The sequence below is a fragment of the Spermophilus citellus genome (genome assembly GCF_964194105.1).
Source record: "Spermophilus citellus genome assembly, chromosome: 3".
In the NCBI taxonomy this organism is placed as follows: domain Eukaryota; kingdom Metazoa; phylum Chordata; class Mammalia; order Rodentia; family Sciuridae; genus Spermophilus; species Spermophilus citellus.
In genome coordinates, this window is record NC_138184.1 from 87,192,208 (window position 1) to 87,211,183 (window position 18,976).

Genomic DNA, 18,976 nt, shown 5'->3' on the forward strand with positions numbered 1-18,976 from the left:
GTGAAGGTGGGGAGAACAAGATCAGGACCAGGCTAGGGTTCCCTTTTCATTTTATCTTTGTTATTTATTTATTTTGGGTACTAGGGATTGAACTCTGGGAGCTACACCCCCAGCTCTTTTATTTTTTTGTGGTGCTGGGAATGAACCCAGGGCCTTGTTCATGTGAAGGAAGCACTCTACCAGCTGACTATATCCCCAGCCCTCTTTTTATTTTTTTGTTTTGAAGATAGGACCTCCCTGGGTTGCTGAGGCTGGCCTCAAAATTTGTGATCCTCCTGCCTCAACCTCCCAAGCTGCTGGGATTATAGGTGTGTGTCATCACACCCAGTTATCTTTGTTATTTTGCAGGAGATTGCTTTGGAGCCCTCTGCTGTGTTAGAGAACTCCAAACTCATTCTAATTGCCTTTATTCCCTCTTAATCCTCATGAACTTTGTAGAGTGGAAAGATCTTTTAAAAACCCAAATAGGGTCATGTTTCATTACTACCCATACTCACGGCTTTGTTACACTGAGAGTCACCACCACACAGGCCCCACGTGGCCAGGAGCCTGCCCAACCTTCCCAATGGCACCTCCTACCCTGTCTCCTGCTCCCTCGCTCCAAACAGTGGGCTGACCTTAGGGCCTTTGCATTCAGAGCTCCTGCCTCTGGAAGCATTCTTGCTCTTTCTTCTTGTCAGCACTTGATTCCAATGCTTCTTCCAGAAAGGGTCCACTCCTGAGTCCCCAGGCCCCTCAGCAATATCTGCCACATCACCCACCAGTCCTGGGGCACTTACTGCCATCCCCACTTGAGAAGTCTACAAGGGCAGCAGTTTTACCTATTTTGTTCAGCTGTTCATTTCCCACGGCCTAAACCAGAACCTGGCCCAGAGTCAAGGCTCACTCAGTGGAATCATGTAACAGAATTGGACACCTGCCCGAGAGGCTGCTGGAGGCCTTATACCCGGGACTCGCTGTTTTGCAGAAAGCATTCATTCTTAGTGCTGCCCGGCTGCCTTCTCACTTGTAGCAAAGCATCTGGGGAAGACATGGGGTCACTCTGGCAGGCTGCTGTTTTTGTCCCTGCATCAGCTCTGCGAAACAAGCAAGGTTACCCTCAGAGGAACATGATATGCCAGGCCATGACCATTTCCTTTTTTTTTAAAAAAAAAAAAAAAAAAAAAAAAGCTCTCCTCCCTCCTGAGGCCCAAGGCAGAACTCAGGTATCCTGTGGGTTTGCAAAAGATGCTTTGCGGGTGGCTGGTGTTGAGGGGGACTTAGGCAGGCCTGGAACTCCACTTTGCCTTCCTTCAGCAACACACAGCTTCTCATATATGGTGGAGAAGGACCTGCCTGCCCAGCGTTGTTGGGGAGCCTGTTCTCGAGCCCCCATGGCTCTGCTCCTTGGATGCAAGGTCCTAGGTGAGCTAATGGGCATGTTACTGAGAGCTCAATCCTTGTTCCCCATGTCAATCCAATAATGAGGACAAAGTTTTGAGAAAAAGGAAAATAAAGTTTTATTGCTTTGCTGGCAACAGAGAAACTCAGGAGACTCCTGTCTCAGAGGCTGAGATTCCCACTGGGGGGAACAGAGGGCTTTTAAAGAGGTGATTCAAAGGCTACATTCTAGGCATGCCCTGTCAGATGTTATAATTCATTTGTAGCCTTGAAAGACAGCCATTTCTTAGGTCTTCTGGCACCATCCCTGAAGTCAAAATTACTTCATTCCTGTGGATGATAAGAAGGGTAATCTTGCTGCTCCCAAGGCTAAGGAGGGAGGGAGAGAGAGAGAAGAGAAAGGAAAAAAAATGTCAGTGTTAAAATAACCCATTATGTTCAAAGCACAAAGTGGGCCCTGTTTACAGGCACTTTGGGGAAAGCAGCACCCAAGGTCAGGTCTGTAATGCACAATGGAAGGGATGACCCTGCCCGCCGTGTCTGTCCTTGGAGGGGCTTTGCCCACAGCACAAGCCCCTGAGATCAGCAGAGCAGGACCTCAAAGTCGATAGCTTACCGCCACCTGGCTCTCAGGGCACCTACTTCTCAGAAGCGTCAGATATGTGTTTGCACCTCCTCAGGGAGGAAATCCGGCTCTCCAAATTGCAACAGCACAATCCCTGCCACCTCCCCTTCCCCAGATGCTCTGTGGAACTAGCACAGCTGGAGGAAAGGGAGTTGCAGGGGCCTCACACACTGGAGTGCTACAGTTCCTGTGGTGCAGTTCATATGAGCACAGAGTGTGGAAGTGAGCAGTGATCTGAGGCAGCAGCAACTGGGGACTTATGGGGTGACAGTCAGCAAGCCACATGCATGATCCAGGGCACAGGGCAGGGTGTGATGGAAGCAGCTGATGTACTGAGGCACAGAGTCTGAGGGGGGCAACTTGATTCTCAATCCCGTTCCCATGACATACAAAGTTCACAAAGTCTCTGAGAAATCTCTTCTCATTCTTTTGTGTCTCAAAGCCCCTTTCCAAAATAACATTCTTTTAAAATATTTTTTTTTAGTTGTAGGTGAACATAATACCTTTTATTTTCTTTATTTATATGTGATGCTGAGGATTGAACCCAGTGTCTCACATGTGTTAGGCAAGCGCTCTGCCACTGAGCCACAACCCCAGCCCCAAAATAACATTTTAGTGAGTGTCTGTGTTCACCCCAGGGAAGAAAGTCAGATGCCAGCAGGACACAACGGGTTCCCGCGTCCTGCAGCCTAAGTGCGCTGTTTCAGCTCCATCTTGGCCACTGTTGCCCGGTGCACCTCGTCAGGGCCGTCAGCAAGGCGCAGTGCTCGAGCCCAAGCAAAGAACTGAGCCAGGGGATAGTCGCTGCTCAGGCCTGCTGCTCCAAAGGCCTGGGAAGAAGAGGAAGCCTGGGGTGAGCGCTGGTTTCTGAGGGCCTAGGCCTGACAGCCACCTTCCAGGACTATCCCCTATGATATAGGATAAAACTAACGTTCCAGAAGACTTCAGGTAGGCCTCACTGCCAACCCCTGGATGCCTGATTCACCACACTACGCTGTAAGGTGGCTTCTACTACTAGGGACACCCCATCGGATTGAGGCAGTAGGGTGAGAGGAGGCGACCACACATGCAGAAGCAGCTGGGCTCTGGCACTGTGAACACCCATGCTGGTGGCAACTTGAGGCCAGTGGCCACCAGCTGAGTGAGCTGAGAAGTCACTTCACTTTCCTGGGCTACTGTTTGCTCTTATTGAAAATGGGGGCAGGAAGGAGCCCCCTCCTCTCAGGGTTGCTTTGAAGAGGAAGAGGAACACCCCATAACAGCGAGTGGGCAGCTCAGGGAAGCTGCTGGGTATACCCAGGTCAGCCAGAGGTGAGGAAGGTTTGCATCTGCTGCCAGCAGTTCAAACCCACCAGCTGTGCTCACCTGAATAGCGCGATCGATCACTCGGTAGGCCATGGACGGGGCAACCATCTTAATCATGGCAATATCTAAAGCTGCAGCCTACCGGGCGGAAGGGGAGACAAGGTTGTAAAGAAGCGAGGACTGACTGCTGGGAAGAATAACCTGTTTCACAAAAATACAAGGACTCAAAACAGAGGTCCTGGGCTGTGCTGGATTGTCAGCATGTGCAGTGACTCAGTTGAGGGGGAGCAAAGCCAACGTGCCTTGTTCCACACCACAGCCAGCTCCATCTAAGCAACAGTGGACCAAGGCCAGATAGAGGTCCAGGGAACCAAGCTGCAAGGATCTGCCCTGAGTCAGGCATTTGAGGGAGGTTCCTGGGAGGTTCCAGCCTAACCAGCACTACAGTGTCAAAGAACCAAGAACCATGAGCCTGTTCGGCCCTCCATTACTAAGGCACTTGACTAGGGGTGAAGCCCCCAACAGAAATCTGGACAAGTGAGCTTCCTTCCTGGATACCATGGGCAAAAGCCTTAACTAATGGATAGTGTCACCCTTGGAAATAAGCCTCTCAGTTGACTAATTCTATATTTGGTTTAGGGCCAGCGAGTCCCCTCTCCCTGGCTCTCTCTTCCTTTGCCCCACTCCTACAATATGGCCTGGGAGCCCAAAAAATTTAGTTCTTTTTCACTGAGACTTTTCTGCTTATGAATAGCTGCCCGAAGAGTTCCAAGGAGAGCTGAAGTAAAGTTATTGATGTCAAAAGGCTGAGCTCTTTCTCCTCGGCCAGCTGGATGAGATTCTGCCCCATGGCCTCAGGGCCTGTCTTCTGTGAGGGCCACCCCCATAGCCTTTGGCTGCTACCTTATTTCCTGCCACATCCATGAGGTGGGCAGCTTTCAGCACCAGCAGCCGGGCCTGCTCGATCTCCACACGTGACTGGGCAATGTCTGCCAGGACTGTGCCCTGCTCCACCAGGGGCTTCCCGAAGGCCACACGGGACTTCACCTGCAGACACAGGAGACGCAGGCTGAAGACATGCTGGGCTGAGGATACTCTTGGGAGGCTCAGGCTGGGGGCTTGCAGAGCTGGTGGGAGCACACACAGGAGCAGGCAGACAAGGAGGGCAAAAGCAGGTCAGGAAGGTTGCCAGCTCTCCAGCCACAGGCATTTTCAGGGAGATCTAGATGCCACAACGTCCCAGGCACCACAGCGTGCCAAGGTCCTCATGGCTGGACAACTGACTCCCAAGAACCCTTTATCTCTGGGCAGGCAGGAGTTCTTTCAGATCTGCACCAGAAGCTGGCTCACTGCTGCTCATGGGAGGCCAAGTGCCACTGTGGAGCCTGACATCATGCAGGGCATGGCGCCCCCTGCTGGCCATGGCCGGCATCGCCTCACCACTCCACTGAGAGCAGCGCCTGGGGGCCTCCATACCTCAAGGGGCATTTATCTAAAGGATTATCTGAAGGCTACAAGGCATCAGGAAAAGTTATACTCTTTATTTTTCTCATTTGATTAGCTTGTTTATCTTTACTAGAAGTAATTTTTACACAAATAATATATCTCATGGCAGAAAAATTATCCATTTTCAGACAAAAGAAGAAAATAAAAATACCTAGTATCTCACTATCTAGTGACTTATAGTTAATATCTGTTGCATGACTTTCTAGACTTTTTGTATGCACCCACACATTTCTTATAAAACATTTCATGCTCTATAGTGCATTGTAGCCTGCTTTTAAAATTTAAGAGTATACAGTAAATATCTCCTATGTTGAGAAGCAGGTTTCCACAGCGTCTTTGGGGATTTTGTTGCATGTCTGCACATGGTTTATGTGACCAGTCATCCAAAGTTAGCCTTACAGGGTGTTCCCAACATTCTGCCATTACAATCAGTACTGCGGTGAAACTTCTAGTAGCAAATATTTTGTAGATTCCTCATTACTCTCTTGCACCTGGTCTCAAATCGAGTTGCCATGTAAATGCTGTGCACTCTGAAGACTTCTGACATGTAGAGCCAAATTGCTCCGCTGGAAGGCTGGTCTGAGTTTTAATGTCATTTTGGGGCTGAAGTATTATTCCTGAGCCTGCAAGAAGGAGTATTTTATTTATTTCAAAAAAAATATTTATTTTTTAGTTGTAATTGGACATAATGCCTTTATTTCACTTATTTATTTTTATGTGGGGCTGAGGATCAAACCCAGGGTCTCACACACGTGAGGCCAGCACTCTACTGCTGAGCCACAACCTCAGCCTCAAATATTTTATTTTCAAAGAAAAAAAGAACTGAGCTGTCTCCATTAAAAAAAAAAGTTGTAAATCACAGAAAGTTTGCACAGTAATCAAAATACATTTTAGTCAGTTATGCTGACTAAAGTGCAAATCCAGCCTAGGCAACTTAGGCTCTCTTAAAACAAAGAAAAAAAATTTAAGGGGCACTGATGATGTGCTCAGTGGTAAGGCCCCCCTGGGATCAATCTCCAGTACCACACCCCTCAAAAAAAAAATAAAAGATGCCTTCTGTTCTTTGTGTAGTATTTTGTGTGAGGAATTTGTTTTGTATCAAAGTTTTGCCTTATCTTTGTGAGATCATTACCACTGATGTGAATTCTCATCCCTGGCAGTAATTCTCTTTTACATAGGCTTCCAACCTTTGAGGAGTCACATTATTTTCTGGACCTGCTGGGGAGGAGGGTGGTCAGGCCTGATGCGGCAACCTGGGTTCTCCCTGGCACCTAATTTTAACCACGTGCTGGGAACTAATGTGTCTCAGCAGAACATGAGGGAACTCTGCCCTCAGCTGCCACAGAGCCTGACCTTTCACTTTTGGTCACCTGGGCAGAATAGGGCCCATTCTGCTCTGAATGTCAAGCTGAAGCAAAGTAGTAGAGGCAAAGCAAAGACAGGGTGAGGCTTCTTGGTAAGAGCATCATCATGCTTCACCTGCTAGGTCTGCTCTCAGAAAACAGGATTTGAAGCTACCAGAACAGCAGAAGGTGGTTCTGAGTCAGTGTTGGGGAGAGAGGGGGCACTCGGGGGGCACTCACGCGGGCCTTCATGAGCGCCAGGGCCCTCTCTGAGAACCCAATCAGTCTCATGCAGTGGTGGATCCGGCCAGGCCCCAGCCTGCCCTGGGCAATCTCAAAGCCTCGGCCAGGGCCCAGAACTATGTTCTCTCTGGGCACACGCACATGCTCAAATCGTACTTCACCATGGCCACCTAAAAGACACAGATGCACCACCTTGAACAATTATCATTTGGGTTTTCCTTGAATGTGTTTATTCCCTGCCTTAGTTTGGGTTATCTCCTGGCAACATCCTGCATCATATTGAGTCTTCTAACCAGGTCATAGCTAAATGGGGAGGGAGAACAGGATGGAAAGATGGAGAAAGTATCACTGATTTGTGATGGCAAATTAATATTTTGCTATTTCTTTTTGACAAATATAAGGATGTAAACTTAAGCTGAAACTTCCTTAGCATATGAGTAATAATGTAGTAACCCCCAAAATGTCAGAGGGGAACATTGTTAGGAGAGAACTCTGCTCCACCCACGAAAGGACCTCACTGGGGCTACGGCTGGATCCTTGCTGTACACACTGGGACCTAGAAAAGAAGGTCCAGAGAACACTTCCTATCTCCGCCCTGCCCGAGTACCTTCCCTGTCTCACAGATTCCTGCTCAACTTCTAAGCCTTGAAGAGGAACAAAATTGCTTACATGCCCATCTTCAATCTGCTACCTGGCTGATATTCATTATGGAAATGAAACGCAGGACCACGTGGCAGCCCAAATGTCAGTAGACCCTTACATGTGGCAAGTCCTGAACTTGAGCAAGGGCCACCCAATGTCGTTCCCCAAGGACCTGAGCCAGAGTCAAGGGTGGCCCACCAAGGCTGTCTAACCTGGAGCATCCTCCAGCCCGTACACTGTCAGAGGCCGGATGACTTTGATCCCTGGGGTGTCCATGGGAACCAAGAGCACAGACTGCTGCTGGTGGCTCGGGGCTTGCGGGTCTGTTTTTCCCATAAACACACAGAGTTGGCAGCGAGGATCCAGGATGCCTGCCAGGAATAGAAAGAGAACAAGCCCCCTCAGCTGATGCCAGGGCCATCAAGTCTCTGTCCCCAAGCAGTCATGGCCCAGGAAAGGCAAGGCCAGGATGCAGCAAGCACTTCATGTCATCAGAGGAGCATCTACAGGCTCTGGAGCAGAAAGAAGAGCAAGCTGGGTTTTGTCCCAGTGAGGCATAAATCCTGCATCGTAAAAGCAAATGTTGAAAAGCATCATGTTACAACTGAAAATACAGACATATGATGCTGAAATCTGCCACTTCCTCCCACCTGCCTGCTTTGCTCTGACTCCATGGATAGGATAACGCTCTGGGCACAGGCCTCGGGGTCAACAAATCTTGAAGTGAGGATTTCCTACTTGCCAGCTTGGGGGTAGAACTTTAGGCAGTGGCTTTGGCCACACCCTGAGTCCCAAGTCCCTCCTTGTGGAATGGAGACAATGACCCTGCCTTCTGGGAAGTGCCAGCACCCAGTGAGGCGAGGCCCCCATAGTGCTGGGTAGATGCACTGCTCCAGAAAGGGCCCCTGGGATATGACACAACTGACCCAGGGCTCGGGGGAAGCCACCAGGAAGTAGCCTCCAGCCCTCCAAGGTCAGCTGCTCGGGGCAGACAGGCAGTGGGCAGAGTGAAGAGATTCCCAGAGCCACGTTTGCATGTGTGGGGGAGACGGCCTCACGTGTGGTCACCTTATGAAGCTGTGTCCCCCATGAACAGCACTGGAGACAGCACACTGAGCAGCTCCCTCCTGTTTGGGGGCTTTGTGCCTCTTCCGGGAGCACAGAGATAGAGCCTCCTTTGTGTCAACTGAGAAAGCAGCTGGCCCAGACCAGGCACCCCGAGACGGCATGTGGACGTGGACTGGCTGCCAGGCACTTGGAAAGCAAGCTGCAGGCCCGATACCTGAGATCCACCACTTGTGACCATTGAGGATATAGAAACCATCCTCCTCTCTGATGGAAGCCTCGATGTTGGTGGCATCTGATGAGGCAACCTGTGTGGGAACATTCTGATTAGAGCTGCCTGTATTCCCTGTGGGCAGAGGCCACATGGGGCCCAGCAAGTGGGGATGGCCCAGCAGGGTACCTGGGGCTCCGTCATGGCGAAGCAGGAGCGCGCCTTGCCCTCCAGCAGAGGAATCAGCCAGCGGGCCTTCTGCTCCTCGGTGCCATAGCGCACCAAGAGCTCCATATTCCCCGTGTCAGGAGCAGAGCAGTTAAATATCTGAAAGGACAAAGAGCACATCAGTGACTCCCGTGTTCTTGTCTAAAACTTCAAGTTCCCCACCGGTGGTGGAGTGGGACCCCTTCACTAGACCCTCTGATGCAGAAATGCCCAAATGTGTAACATTTTGAAAGAGAATCTCAGACCCCCTGGAGCCTAGCCAGGGACCTTTTCCTTGTTCAAGGCCAGGGCCTGAAAATTCTCATGGCTCCCATTATCCCTGGACGACTTTCCCCCAGTCATCTTCTTACTCAGGCTCCAGCCAGCTGCTTGCAGTCGTCCCCCTCCCCCAAAAGGGTTTACATTTGGATTGATGCCCCTCAACCAGACATCCCAGAGGCACAGGGGAACATCTCCTGCACTCCAAGGAGACTTTAGAGAAGGTACCTCTGGAGCATAGAGAGACATGCCCATGACTTCACACAGATGTGCATACTCCATGTTGGTCAGTCCTGCTCCATATTTTTTCTCAGGATCAGTCTCCAAGGGTAGGAAAAGGTTCCAAAGTCCTTCAGCCTTGGCTTTCTCCTATCATGAGAAAACTGAGTCAAGGAACCACAGAGAATGACTGTATTCAATTTTGACTCATGGAACACAATGAAAGGGATTGGGGAGGGAAGAAGGTGGTGGTCAAAGACTCAGTTATAAACCCAAAACAATGACACTTGTCAGTGCTATTGGCTATGGGTAAGCCTGCAGATGTATGGGTAGTGCATGCACAGGAAGGTACCCAAGGGGATGCCCAAGTGAAAACAAGGACAGGGCAATGCTTTTTTTTTTTGGGGGGGGGGTATGGGGGACTGAACTCAAGGGTACTTGATCACTGAGACACATCCCCAGTCCTATTTTGTGTTTTATTTAGAGGCAGGGTCTCAATGAGCTGCTTAGCACCTTGCTTTTAGCGAAGGCTGGCTTTGAACTCATGGTGCTCTAACCTTAGCCTCCTGAGCCTCTGGGATTATAGGTGTGTGCCACCGTGTCCGGCTGCAACATTTGTTCTTGAGACAAGGAACTTGGATTCTTAAATATGGCTCTGGGCTGGGAAGCCAGGAATTCTATGATGGGGGTTAGGAGTTTGAGCCTTCAGTCAGCCCTGGCTCAGCCCCAGCCCCAGCCCCAGCCCCAGCCCCAACCCCAGCATGACTAGCTGGTAGACTGGGCAAGAGACTTGATCTCTGGGTCCTGGCATAAAATGGCCATGTGACTACCCCCACTCCAGTTAGGACTACTAAGCTGCATCCCCAGCAATGGACAGAGACCAACTAAAGGAAAAAAGGAATCATGTGGGAAGGTTCTCCCAGGCTCTCAAACTAGACAGGAAGGTGAGAGAATGAGGCTCATAAATGGGCAAGAACTGGGCCACCTATAGGATCGCACGAGGATGGGATACTTGGCAGCCCTGCTGGGACTCCACTCCTGTGGAATGAGTAAGTACCAACTGTTTTCCATCTTGAAAACCCTGCTCCCGCTGGAAATTTCAGGAGGGAGCCTGGCTGGCTTGGCCTGGCTCATGTGCCCACTCCTTGTCAGGGAGCTGGGCTGGTATCTTGACTGACAGCTCTGCCAGACTATCTCCAATAGGGAGGAGGATTGCCCCTAGGTAAAACTGGGTGCTGATATCAATAGAAGATGGGACAGGATCAGGCAGCCACACCCAGCCAACACCACCTCCCTGGCAACACAGACTCTAAGGGGCTGACAGAGAAGCTGGCAGGGGGCCGTGAACACTGGAGGTTGTAGACCATTCGCACTGCTTGTTCCCACAGGGAGGCCCCTGGGCCCCACTCTCCAGGCCACCAGGAACACCCCATGTGCTTTTCTCACTATGCGCATGAGTTAATTAGCTCAGAGTGTAATGACCCAAGATAAAAAGGGCAGGTGAACTAGAACAAGGAAAGAAGAGGGGCAGGCAGGGAGAAGTGGGAAGCGAAGTTCTTGAGAAGAGGCAGGCAGCCTCCTGTGCCGCCAGGCCTGCCTTCCCTTGGCTGCTCCTCCATGTTCCTGGCCATTTTGTCAGCTGCCTACCCAACGTCCTCTGCTGTTTCGGAGCCCAGGGTTGGCCTTGGTGGCTAACACTCAAATGCACTCTGAGTAACTCGTCCTGGGACCTTAACCAGGGACGGGTCAGACAAAGTATGGTGTACCCACACTACAGAGCCCTTGGAGGTTGATCTCCATGTGTTTCCATGTGAGTAAATGGGAAAAGACTGGAATGAATAAAACGATTTTATTACAACATAGGAATAATCATGGATCAGTATATAATAGAAAAAGCTGGAAGCACAGTACACCAAGACACTGATAGTAATTATCTCAGAGGGCAGAGAATTTTAAAGAACTCTTTACTTTTTATGTTATGTGCTTTTGTCATCTTAGAACTTTCTTTAATTTTGCAATAGGTTTGTAACTACAAAAAAACTCACAGTACAATGCTATCTTTTTAGAAAATTTTTGCATTGTGTTTCTGAAGATCTCAAACAACTTCAAAGCCAACACCATCCAGGGTCAGCCTTGACAAAGAACAGCCAATATTTCTGTTTGTCAGCTAAAGTGGCCTCACCTTCATGCAGGACAACACGAAACACAGCTTATAATTGATTGACTGGCCTGGTGACTTTGACATTATGGGTCTTCCAGAGAAACTTTATCACTTTTTTTTTTTTTTTTGGTACTGGAGATTGATCCCCGGGGTGCTCTACCTTGAGACAGGGTTGCCCAGGCTAGCCTTGAATTTGCAATCCTGCTGCCTCAGCCTCCCAAACTACTGTGCTCATTGTTTCAGATCTGCTTGATTCAAACCTGCATAACAGAAGCCCATCTGGCCTGGCTTTCTAAGCTGCAGCCAGGATTATTCTTTCACACCTAAGGTCTCAGCTTGTGAAGGGGTCACCCAGCAGGAGCATGGGACCAAAAGTGAATAATCTAGAGCTGGCTCTTTCTGATGATGATGGAGAGCCAAGGTAATTCAACTCAGCCCCCCTGTCTCTTCCCCACCCGGGAAGGGCACAGATGAGGGTCTGCCACGTGAACAAGGCCTAGGCAATTCTCATTCCACAGGCTGCCTCACCTTGAGGTCTTCTATCAGCGGGGAAGGGCTCCATCTATCCGCTGAGGCCTGGTGTCTCTGCAGTTCTGGCTCCACGGGGTATACACGCTGCTCCATAAACCTCTGCAACCGGTCATACAGCTCTCTGACCGGTGGAGAGAGGCCCTCTGGAGAGATGACCAGTGCTGTCTTTGAGGCATGAGCTGGGGAAGCTCCTGGAACAGAGCTGTAACTCCTTCTGCCCTTGGGGCTCAGCAGGGACTGTGAGCCAGCCCATGTGTGGTAGGACCTTCTTAATGGTTTGGAGGCTGGCATCTCTTTGAAAACCCGGAACCCTTCTTTGACTGCAAAATCCCATGCCAGATTAGCTACAAATTCAGCCAGCTTTCCACTTTGTTCAGCAGTTGCTGAGCTTGCTTGACCTAGGCAGAATGGAAGAAAAGCAATGATTACTCCCAGCTGGCCCTTCAACAATAACGTTGACATATGGCGCTGAGGTTATTCTATCAGCAGCAGCCAGCACTGGCGGAGCGCTTGCTCCACACCAGACATTGCAAATGTTACTGGCAGCCCAGCCAGGGACCCTCCCTGGATCCCCAATTTGGCTGTCCACACAAAAGATAAACAAACAACGTAAAAAGGGAAAATGAATTGAATGCAGTTTGATCAAACTTGAGTAGAAGTAGTGGAACTGTTTCTCTCTAGTTTATACAAATGTTTACATTTTTTTTTTTTTGACACCAGTGATTGACCCTAAGGGTGTTTAACCACTGAGCCACATCCCCAGAACTTTTTATTTTTTATTTTATTTTGAGATGGAGGTCTCATTAGGTCTCGCTAAATTGCTGAGGTTGGCTTCAAACCTGCGATCCTCTTTCCTCAACCTCCCAAGCTGCTGGGATTATAGGTGTGCACCACCACACCGGCTGGGAAGTGTTTACAATTTAAAGAAACAAAAATCAGGAGATGCAAGCATGTAGATTTAGCAAGCTTGTGCTAGCCGGAGAACATGTCAATTTCAGCTTCCTTGTGCCCGCCTAGGTCAGGGGTAATCTTTTCGTTTCCATTCTCAGTATGAGGAAATTCAGGAGCTTTTAATTTCGGAGAGGTTGTTTCAATAGTAATAATTTAAGCTCACCCAATTCCCAAGGCATGAATTCATGCTTTGGGGACAAGGACACTGAGTCTTAGAGGAGGCAGTGGCTTGCTCAAGCTTTAGGTTGAACTCAGGTCTGCCATCCCTTGCTCTTTACCTCTTCATTTCCTAAAGAAACTAAATTCAATCAGTAACATCTCCCCAGCCACTTCTGCTGCAGCACTGAGCCATAAGAGATCCTGCATTACTGCTGAGCACCTCTGCTAGGGGACTGACAGAGTGTCACAGCTGACTGCAGGAATGGCTGGTTCCAGGCAGCCAGCCCTTTGGGTTAACAATCAGTGCCAGAACCTCAGAGCTCACTCATTTTTTAATATGCACATCAACACTTTTCTTAATGATTTCTCTCCTCATTCGTAAAAAATGAAGGCATAATGCACATGCACCTCCTTAGTGCACAACTCTTGAGTTGTGACAAACTCACAGTGGGGTGACCTCCATGTGACCTCCACTGCCATCAAGAAACAGAAAACTTCCATCCCCCTAAGCTTCCCCAGTGTCCCTGCACCCTTTCCCCAGCCCTTGGACCTCTAGTCTCTTTTCCAGGACATCACCCGAGGACACACGTGGCCCCTCCACTCAGTGCCGTCAAGGAGACCCACCGTGCTATTGTGTGTACACTGTTCTTCAGTGAGCTTTTTTTTTTTTTCTCCTTTGTTTCAATAACTGGCTGTCCTATCTTATTATGAGCATTCCATGTCCCAAAAAGACTGTTTCCCTCATTCCCTTTGTATCAATAAGTGGCTCTTAACAGAGGCCTATTTACTTTTGGCTTCTGAGTCAAAGCGTTGTTCTCAAAAGAACCACTTCCTGATAGGTTTGGTGTTCACTGTCCCTGAGTTATGAACCACATTCTTTCCTCCGCAGCAGAACATGTGGCCCACTGGGCCTCACAGGTCCTTACTGAGGCCCTTCTGGGTGCTAGGGATGAACCTAGGCCCCAGGCATCAGTCAAGAAGCAACAGCCCCTTCCTTGAGCTGCAGGCCCATAGGAAGGACCCATGGTCAGAGGCTGCATCTCTCCTCTCCACTCAGCTTGACACGGCACACTACGGGGAAAGATGCTCCCCTCAGTCCACCGTTACAGGTGACTTTCATTTTCTATTAGAGCACAAAGTGCACTCCCAGGCTCCTTCTGTGTATATGGATCTCACTGCAGGATGCTACTGCTTTGTCTGGGGGAGGCATTAAATGAACTTGGGGTGACTGAGGCCAGGGCTTCCGGTTCATTTTCCCAAATGTAATCCCAGCAGAAGAGACCACATCACCAACATCCACCTAAGCTGCAGCCTTGAGCACTTTTTTCTTTCTAGATTTTTAGCAGCCATCTAGAAGAAATTCAAACTTCTGCACCCACTTATTAAGGAAGCAGGTGACATGTAAGTGGGCTGTGTGGACTGAATCTTGTGGTCACTCTCCTGCTCTTCAATCTAATGATGATCTGATATCCCCAGGAAATGAAGGCGGGAAGAGAGAGAAAGAGAGAGAATATGCCTTTGAAACAAACAATTCCTCCCCAAATTTCAATTTTCCAGGGCAGCAACACATACAACTGTTCAAACAAACAAAAATGACTTTAACAATTACAGAAGACAAATGGACAGAAATGATAGTTGTGTTCATATAGTTGGGATCCCCCACTCCACCGAATGACTTTTATCCATTCTTTCAAAACACAGATTTCACCGGGTGACACACGCCGGTAATCCCAGCAGTTTGTGAGGCTGAGGCAGGAGGATCATGAGTTCAAAGCCAACCTCAGCAAAAAGTGAGATGCTAAGCAATTCATTGAGACCATGTCTCTAAATAAAATATAAAAAATAGGGCTGGCTCAGTGGTCGAGTGCCCCTGAGTTCAAACCGTGGTACAAAACAAAACAAAAACAAAAAACATGGATTTTGCCAGTTTTATGTGAGGAAACTAAGCCACTTCCTCAGTGTGTCTGGGTCGATTCCCAGTGGGAGGGGAGGTAGAGTACTATTAGGCTCAGAGGATTACAGGCCTAGAACAGCCCTCTATGTGTGCTGGCAGACAACCAGGTTTGCTTGAAGTCACAACTATGGTTCATAGGATCTTGGAAATGTGGCAGCTTGAGGCCAAGTCAGTGATCATATATAAATATATATATATATATTTTTTTTTTCAATACTGGGGATCAAACCCTGGACTTCTTGCAAGCTAGGTAAGTGTTCTACCTAGGGGCTACACCCCTAGCCCTTTTTTTTTTTTAAAGGCTATTCTCAAACCTGTGATCCTGCTTCATCCTCCTGAGCAGCTGGAATTACAGGCTTGCCACACCATGCCCAGCTAAAATGGGGAATTCTTTGTGGGCAAAATCTATGCAGTTCTCCCAAGGCCCTGGAATAGAGTCAGAGAAAACCTGGTAGCTGGCAAGGAAATGTCAATAGGGAGTCAGGCCTGTTCATCCCCAGAGGAATCAGCAGTTCTGTTTCAGTAAATGTTTTGGTTTGGCTCTTATTGAAAAACTAAAATAAAAATGGGGAGTGGTGCTTAGAACCATTTCCAAGGGAGAGAAAAGTATCACTTCTAAGGATTCCTGCCTACCTTTCCTGGCACACTGTTTTGCTCATGACTTTGGACAACCTGGCACAGTGCTGGCACAGAGAGGCTCAGAGTTGTGAATGGATGAATGACTATTTGCTCTTCTGCAGCTGCCCCTCTAGAAGACTCTGGCAAGCCTGGCTGAAAGCAGTGTGCTGCCAGCAGCTTGGCACTGTCCAGGAAGTTGAGAACGTGTCCTCCTACTGGCAACCCTGCCGATAGGTTACTTTTGTTATAGATTATTTTTGTTTGTTACTCCTGCCTTTTATTTTTGACTTTTAATTTTGAGAAATTTCAAAGATACACAAGAACAGACAGAACAGTATAAGTAATTTAAAAGTGTCTCTCACTTGCCTCCAACAACTGTCTTGACAATCTGGTTCATTCCCTCCTATTCCAACCCCAGTGTCCTGGATTTTTCTCAAGCAAATCCCAAACACTGGATTATTTCATCTATAAATATTTCATTTATGTCTAAAGACAAAGACTTTAAAAAACACACAATAGGGCTGGGGATGTGGCTCAAGCAGTAGCGCGCTCGCCTGGCATGCGTGCGGCCCGGGTTTGATCCTCAGCACCACATACCAACAAAGATGTTGTGTCCGCCGAGAACTAAAAAATAAATATTAAAAATTCTCTCTCTCTCTCTCTCTCTCTCTCTCTCTCTCACTCTCTCACTCTCTCTTTAAAAAAAAAACACAATATCATTATATACTTGTAAGATAGCTAACTAGGCCAGGTGCAGTGGTATGTACCTCTAGTCCTAGGTACTTGGGAGGCTGAGGCAGGAGCAACACTTAATCCCAAGAGTTTGGGGCCACCAGGCAATATAACGAGACCCTATTGCTTAAAAAGTAAAATCTAAGCTGGGTACGATGGCATACTCCTGTAATCCTAGTGACTTGAGAGGCTGAGGCAGGAGGATCACAAATTCCAAGCCAGCCTCAGCAACTTAGTGAGGCCATTAGCAACTTAATGAGAGGCTGACTCAAGTAAAAAAAAAAAAAAAAAAAAAAAAAAAAAGGCCTAGACAGTCCTTTGTTAAATAATAACAAAAAATAAAATCTAAGGAGTATAGCTCAGAGGTGGAAGCCTTACCCAGCATACACAATGCCCAAAGGTTTTATCACTAGCACAGAAAAAAGAGAGAGATAGAATGAGAAAGAGTAAGAAAATTTTAAATCTATAATAACTTTATATTAGAAGCAAGGTTAAAGAAAATATTAGCGAGCCATGGTGGTACACACCTATAATCCCAGTAGTTTGGCAGGCTGAGGCAAGAGGATTGCAAGTTCAAAGCCAGCCTTAGCAACTTAATAAGGCCCTAAGCAACTTAGTGAGACCCTGTTTCAAAACTGGAAAAAAAAAAAAAAGAGGAGTGGGGACATGGCTCAGTGGTTAAGTGTCCCTGGGTTCAAACCCCAGTACCAAATTAAAATATGTTAAATTATATATTATTATAATATATGTAATTATACTTTATATATATATATATATATTTAATTATGAATGACTGAATTAACTGAATCTTATGAAATTCTGGTCAAACTTGTCCCCCAAAGCCTCTGTGGTTGAGAAAGAGCTGTGTTGGCTGAGACTCCTCCCATTACCTGTGAGTGACCGCTTGTAGACACCCTGCAGGATTGCTGCCACGCGGAAGAAGGAGAAGGCCATATAGAAGTTCCAGCAGTCCACAGGAGGGGTCCCCATGTGATGACAATACATCCTGAAGTACTCCTCTGCAGTGGGGATTCCCAGCTGAGTCAAGTCACAGCCACTGACACCTGAGGGGAAAGATCCCCGTTCCTGGGTGGTCAGTGCCTTCACTCCCCTGTGGTCGGGCAGGCTTTAATCCTGAAAATCACTGTCTCTTCAAAGTTAGTACCACAACTAGCTCAAGACTTCAATGGCTCCTCCTCCCCCAGGAATCCATGCAGGGAACTAATGGGTTTCAGAATAAATTAGCAGTTAAGGAAGAAATGGGGCCTCTGATTCTACTGGGACTACAGTTCATGGTGGACGTGTATTATTCTCAACTAGTCATTTGACTAAAAATGGCATTGAAAAGCAATCACACCAACTATGAAACAGATAACTACAAGTTAAGAAATTCACTGATTTATGTCATTTGTGATATGTTGGTGATTTAGATGTATGCAATATATTCTGTTCCTAGGACTTGCTCCTAGGAGTGTAACACATATAAGCAAAGATGTTACTACAGAGATGTTCCCTGCCTTTTTGTGGGAGTGGGGTTGGGAAGAGAAAATATAAAAAAATTGAAAACATTAAGTAGCCCAACAGGAATTAAATTAAATGTCTTTTAAGTTAATTCTATTGATAAAATCCAATGCTGTCACTAAAAATTAAGCTATCAAAAATACTTAATGGTATTCAATCATGTCCAAAGTATACAATTAAGTGTAAAAAAGCAGGTCCATTGGACACAGTAGTGCATGCCTATAATCCCAGCAATAGGAGGCTGGGGCAGGGGGATAGCAAATTTGAGACCAGCTTCAGCAACTTAGCAAGACCTTGTCTCAAAAAATAGATAGATTAGATAGATAGATAAGGGCCCGGGGATGCAGCTCAGCTGTAGGGCACCCCTGGGTTCAATCCCTAGTACTGAAAACAAAAATTCCATAGAAGTCAGCTGTATGAAAGCACAAGCAGTGCTCTGTGGGTGTCCCTGTCACTTAACACGCATCTTACACTCATTCTCCCCCAAATGTGATAGGAATGCATTCCAGTGGCATTTTCTATGCAAGCCACCAGGTCCACACTTCGATGGCTCGCCTCAGCCAAGGAAGCTCCCAAAAGCTGGAGCCGGTCCACCCCATCTGCCCACAGCAGCAGATCCTACCTCTCAGTATGGGGAAACTGGGTGGCAAGTAGTGAGCGAGGCAGCTGTAGGCCACGTCGGCAAGGGGGTCGCCTAAGGTAGAAAGCTCCCAGTCAAGGACTGCAAGCACCTCCGGCTTGTCTGGATGAAACAACAAGTTGTCGAGCCTGAAAAGCCACAGATGGGATGGACAGACAGTCAGAAGATCCCTGACCTGGTATATTCTAGGCCAGAAAAAGTCCAGGCTCGTTCCCCACCTTCCCTGCTCTTTCTGTGTCGAGCCAGAGCTGCCCTCTGGGGGGCTCCCTGGTTCTGTGGCTTCCAGCCAATGAGAAGTGGGCCCAGTGGCTCAGGCGGCTGAGACAGGAGAATCATGAGTTCAAAGCCAGCATCGGCAATGGCAAGGCACTAAGCAACTCAGGGAGACCCTGTCTCTAAATAAAATACAAAATAGGGCTGGGGATGTGGCTCAGTGGTCGAGTGCCATTGATTTCAAAACCCAGTACCAAAAAAAAAAAAGAAGAAGAAGAAGAAGTGGTCCTGCCACCTCATTCCCCAGTCCATCCCTACAGAGAGTCGAACAGGGGCTAAGGGCCAGCGCTCAGGCCATGTGGCCCTCTCCACGTAGCTACCCTCTCTGGATTCTGGTAATCATATCCTCTCTGTGATAATTCTAAAACAGGTCTGCAAATTCTTTGACATTCCTGCCACAAAAGGTAGTCT

The 18,976-nt window shown here is 48.0% G+C and overlaps 1 protein-coding gene across 2 annotated transcripts in view; it reads right to left on the minus strand.

Moving 5' to 3' along the window:
* Window positions 1-1,480: 1,480 nt before the first annotated feature.
* Window positions 1,481-18,976, minus strand: part of ACAD10 (acyl-CoA dehydrogenase family member 10) — a 54,549-nt gene continuing 37,053 nt past the window's right edge. For both annotated transcript variants that reach the window (XM_081283395.1, XM_081283394.1), the window contains exons 11-22: window positions 18,275-18,420; window positions 17,022-17,195; window positions 11,715-12,115; window positions 9,035-9,175; window positions 8,510-8,647; window positions 8,327-8,417; window positions 7,257-7,415; window positions 6,400-6,572; window positions 4,214-4,357; window positions 3,371-3,448; window positions 2,639-2,835; window positions 1,481-1,749 (exon numbers count right to left, since the gene is read on the minus strand). In XM_081283395.1, coding sequence (XP_081139521.1) covers window positions 2,695-2,835; window positions 3,371-3,448; window positions 4,214-4,357; window positions 6,400-6,572; window positions 7,257-7,415; window positions 8,327-8,417; window positions 8,510-8,647; window positions 9,035-9,175; window positions 11,715-12,115; window positions 17,022-17,195; window positions 18,275-18,420 — 1,786 coding nt within the window. In that variant the 3' untranslated portion in view covers window positions 1,481-1,749; window positions 2,639-2,694. The remainder of the gene's footprint in view (window positions 1,750-2,638; window positions 2,836-3,370; window positions 3,449-4,213; window positions 4,358-6,399; window positions 6,573-7,256; window positions 7,416-8,326; window positions 8,418-8,509; window positions 8,648-9,034; window positions 9,176-11,714; window positions 12,116-17,021; window positions 17,196-18,274; window positions 18,421-18,976) is intronic.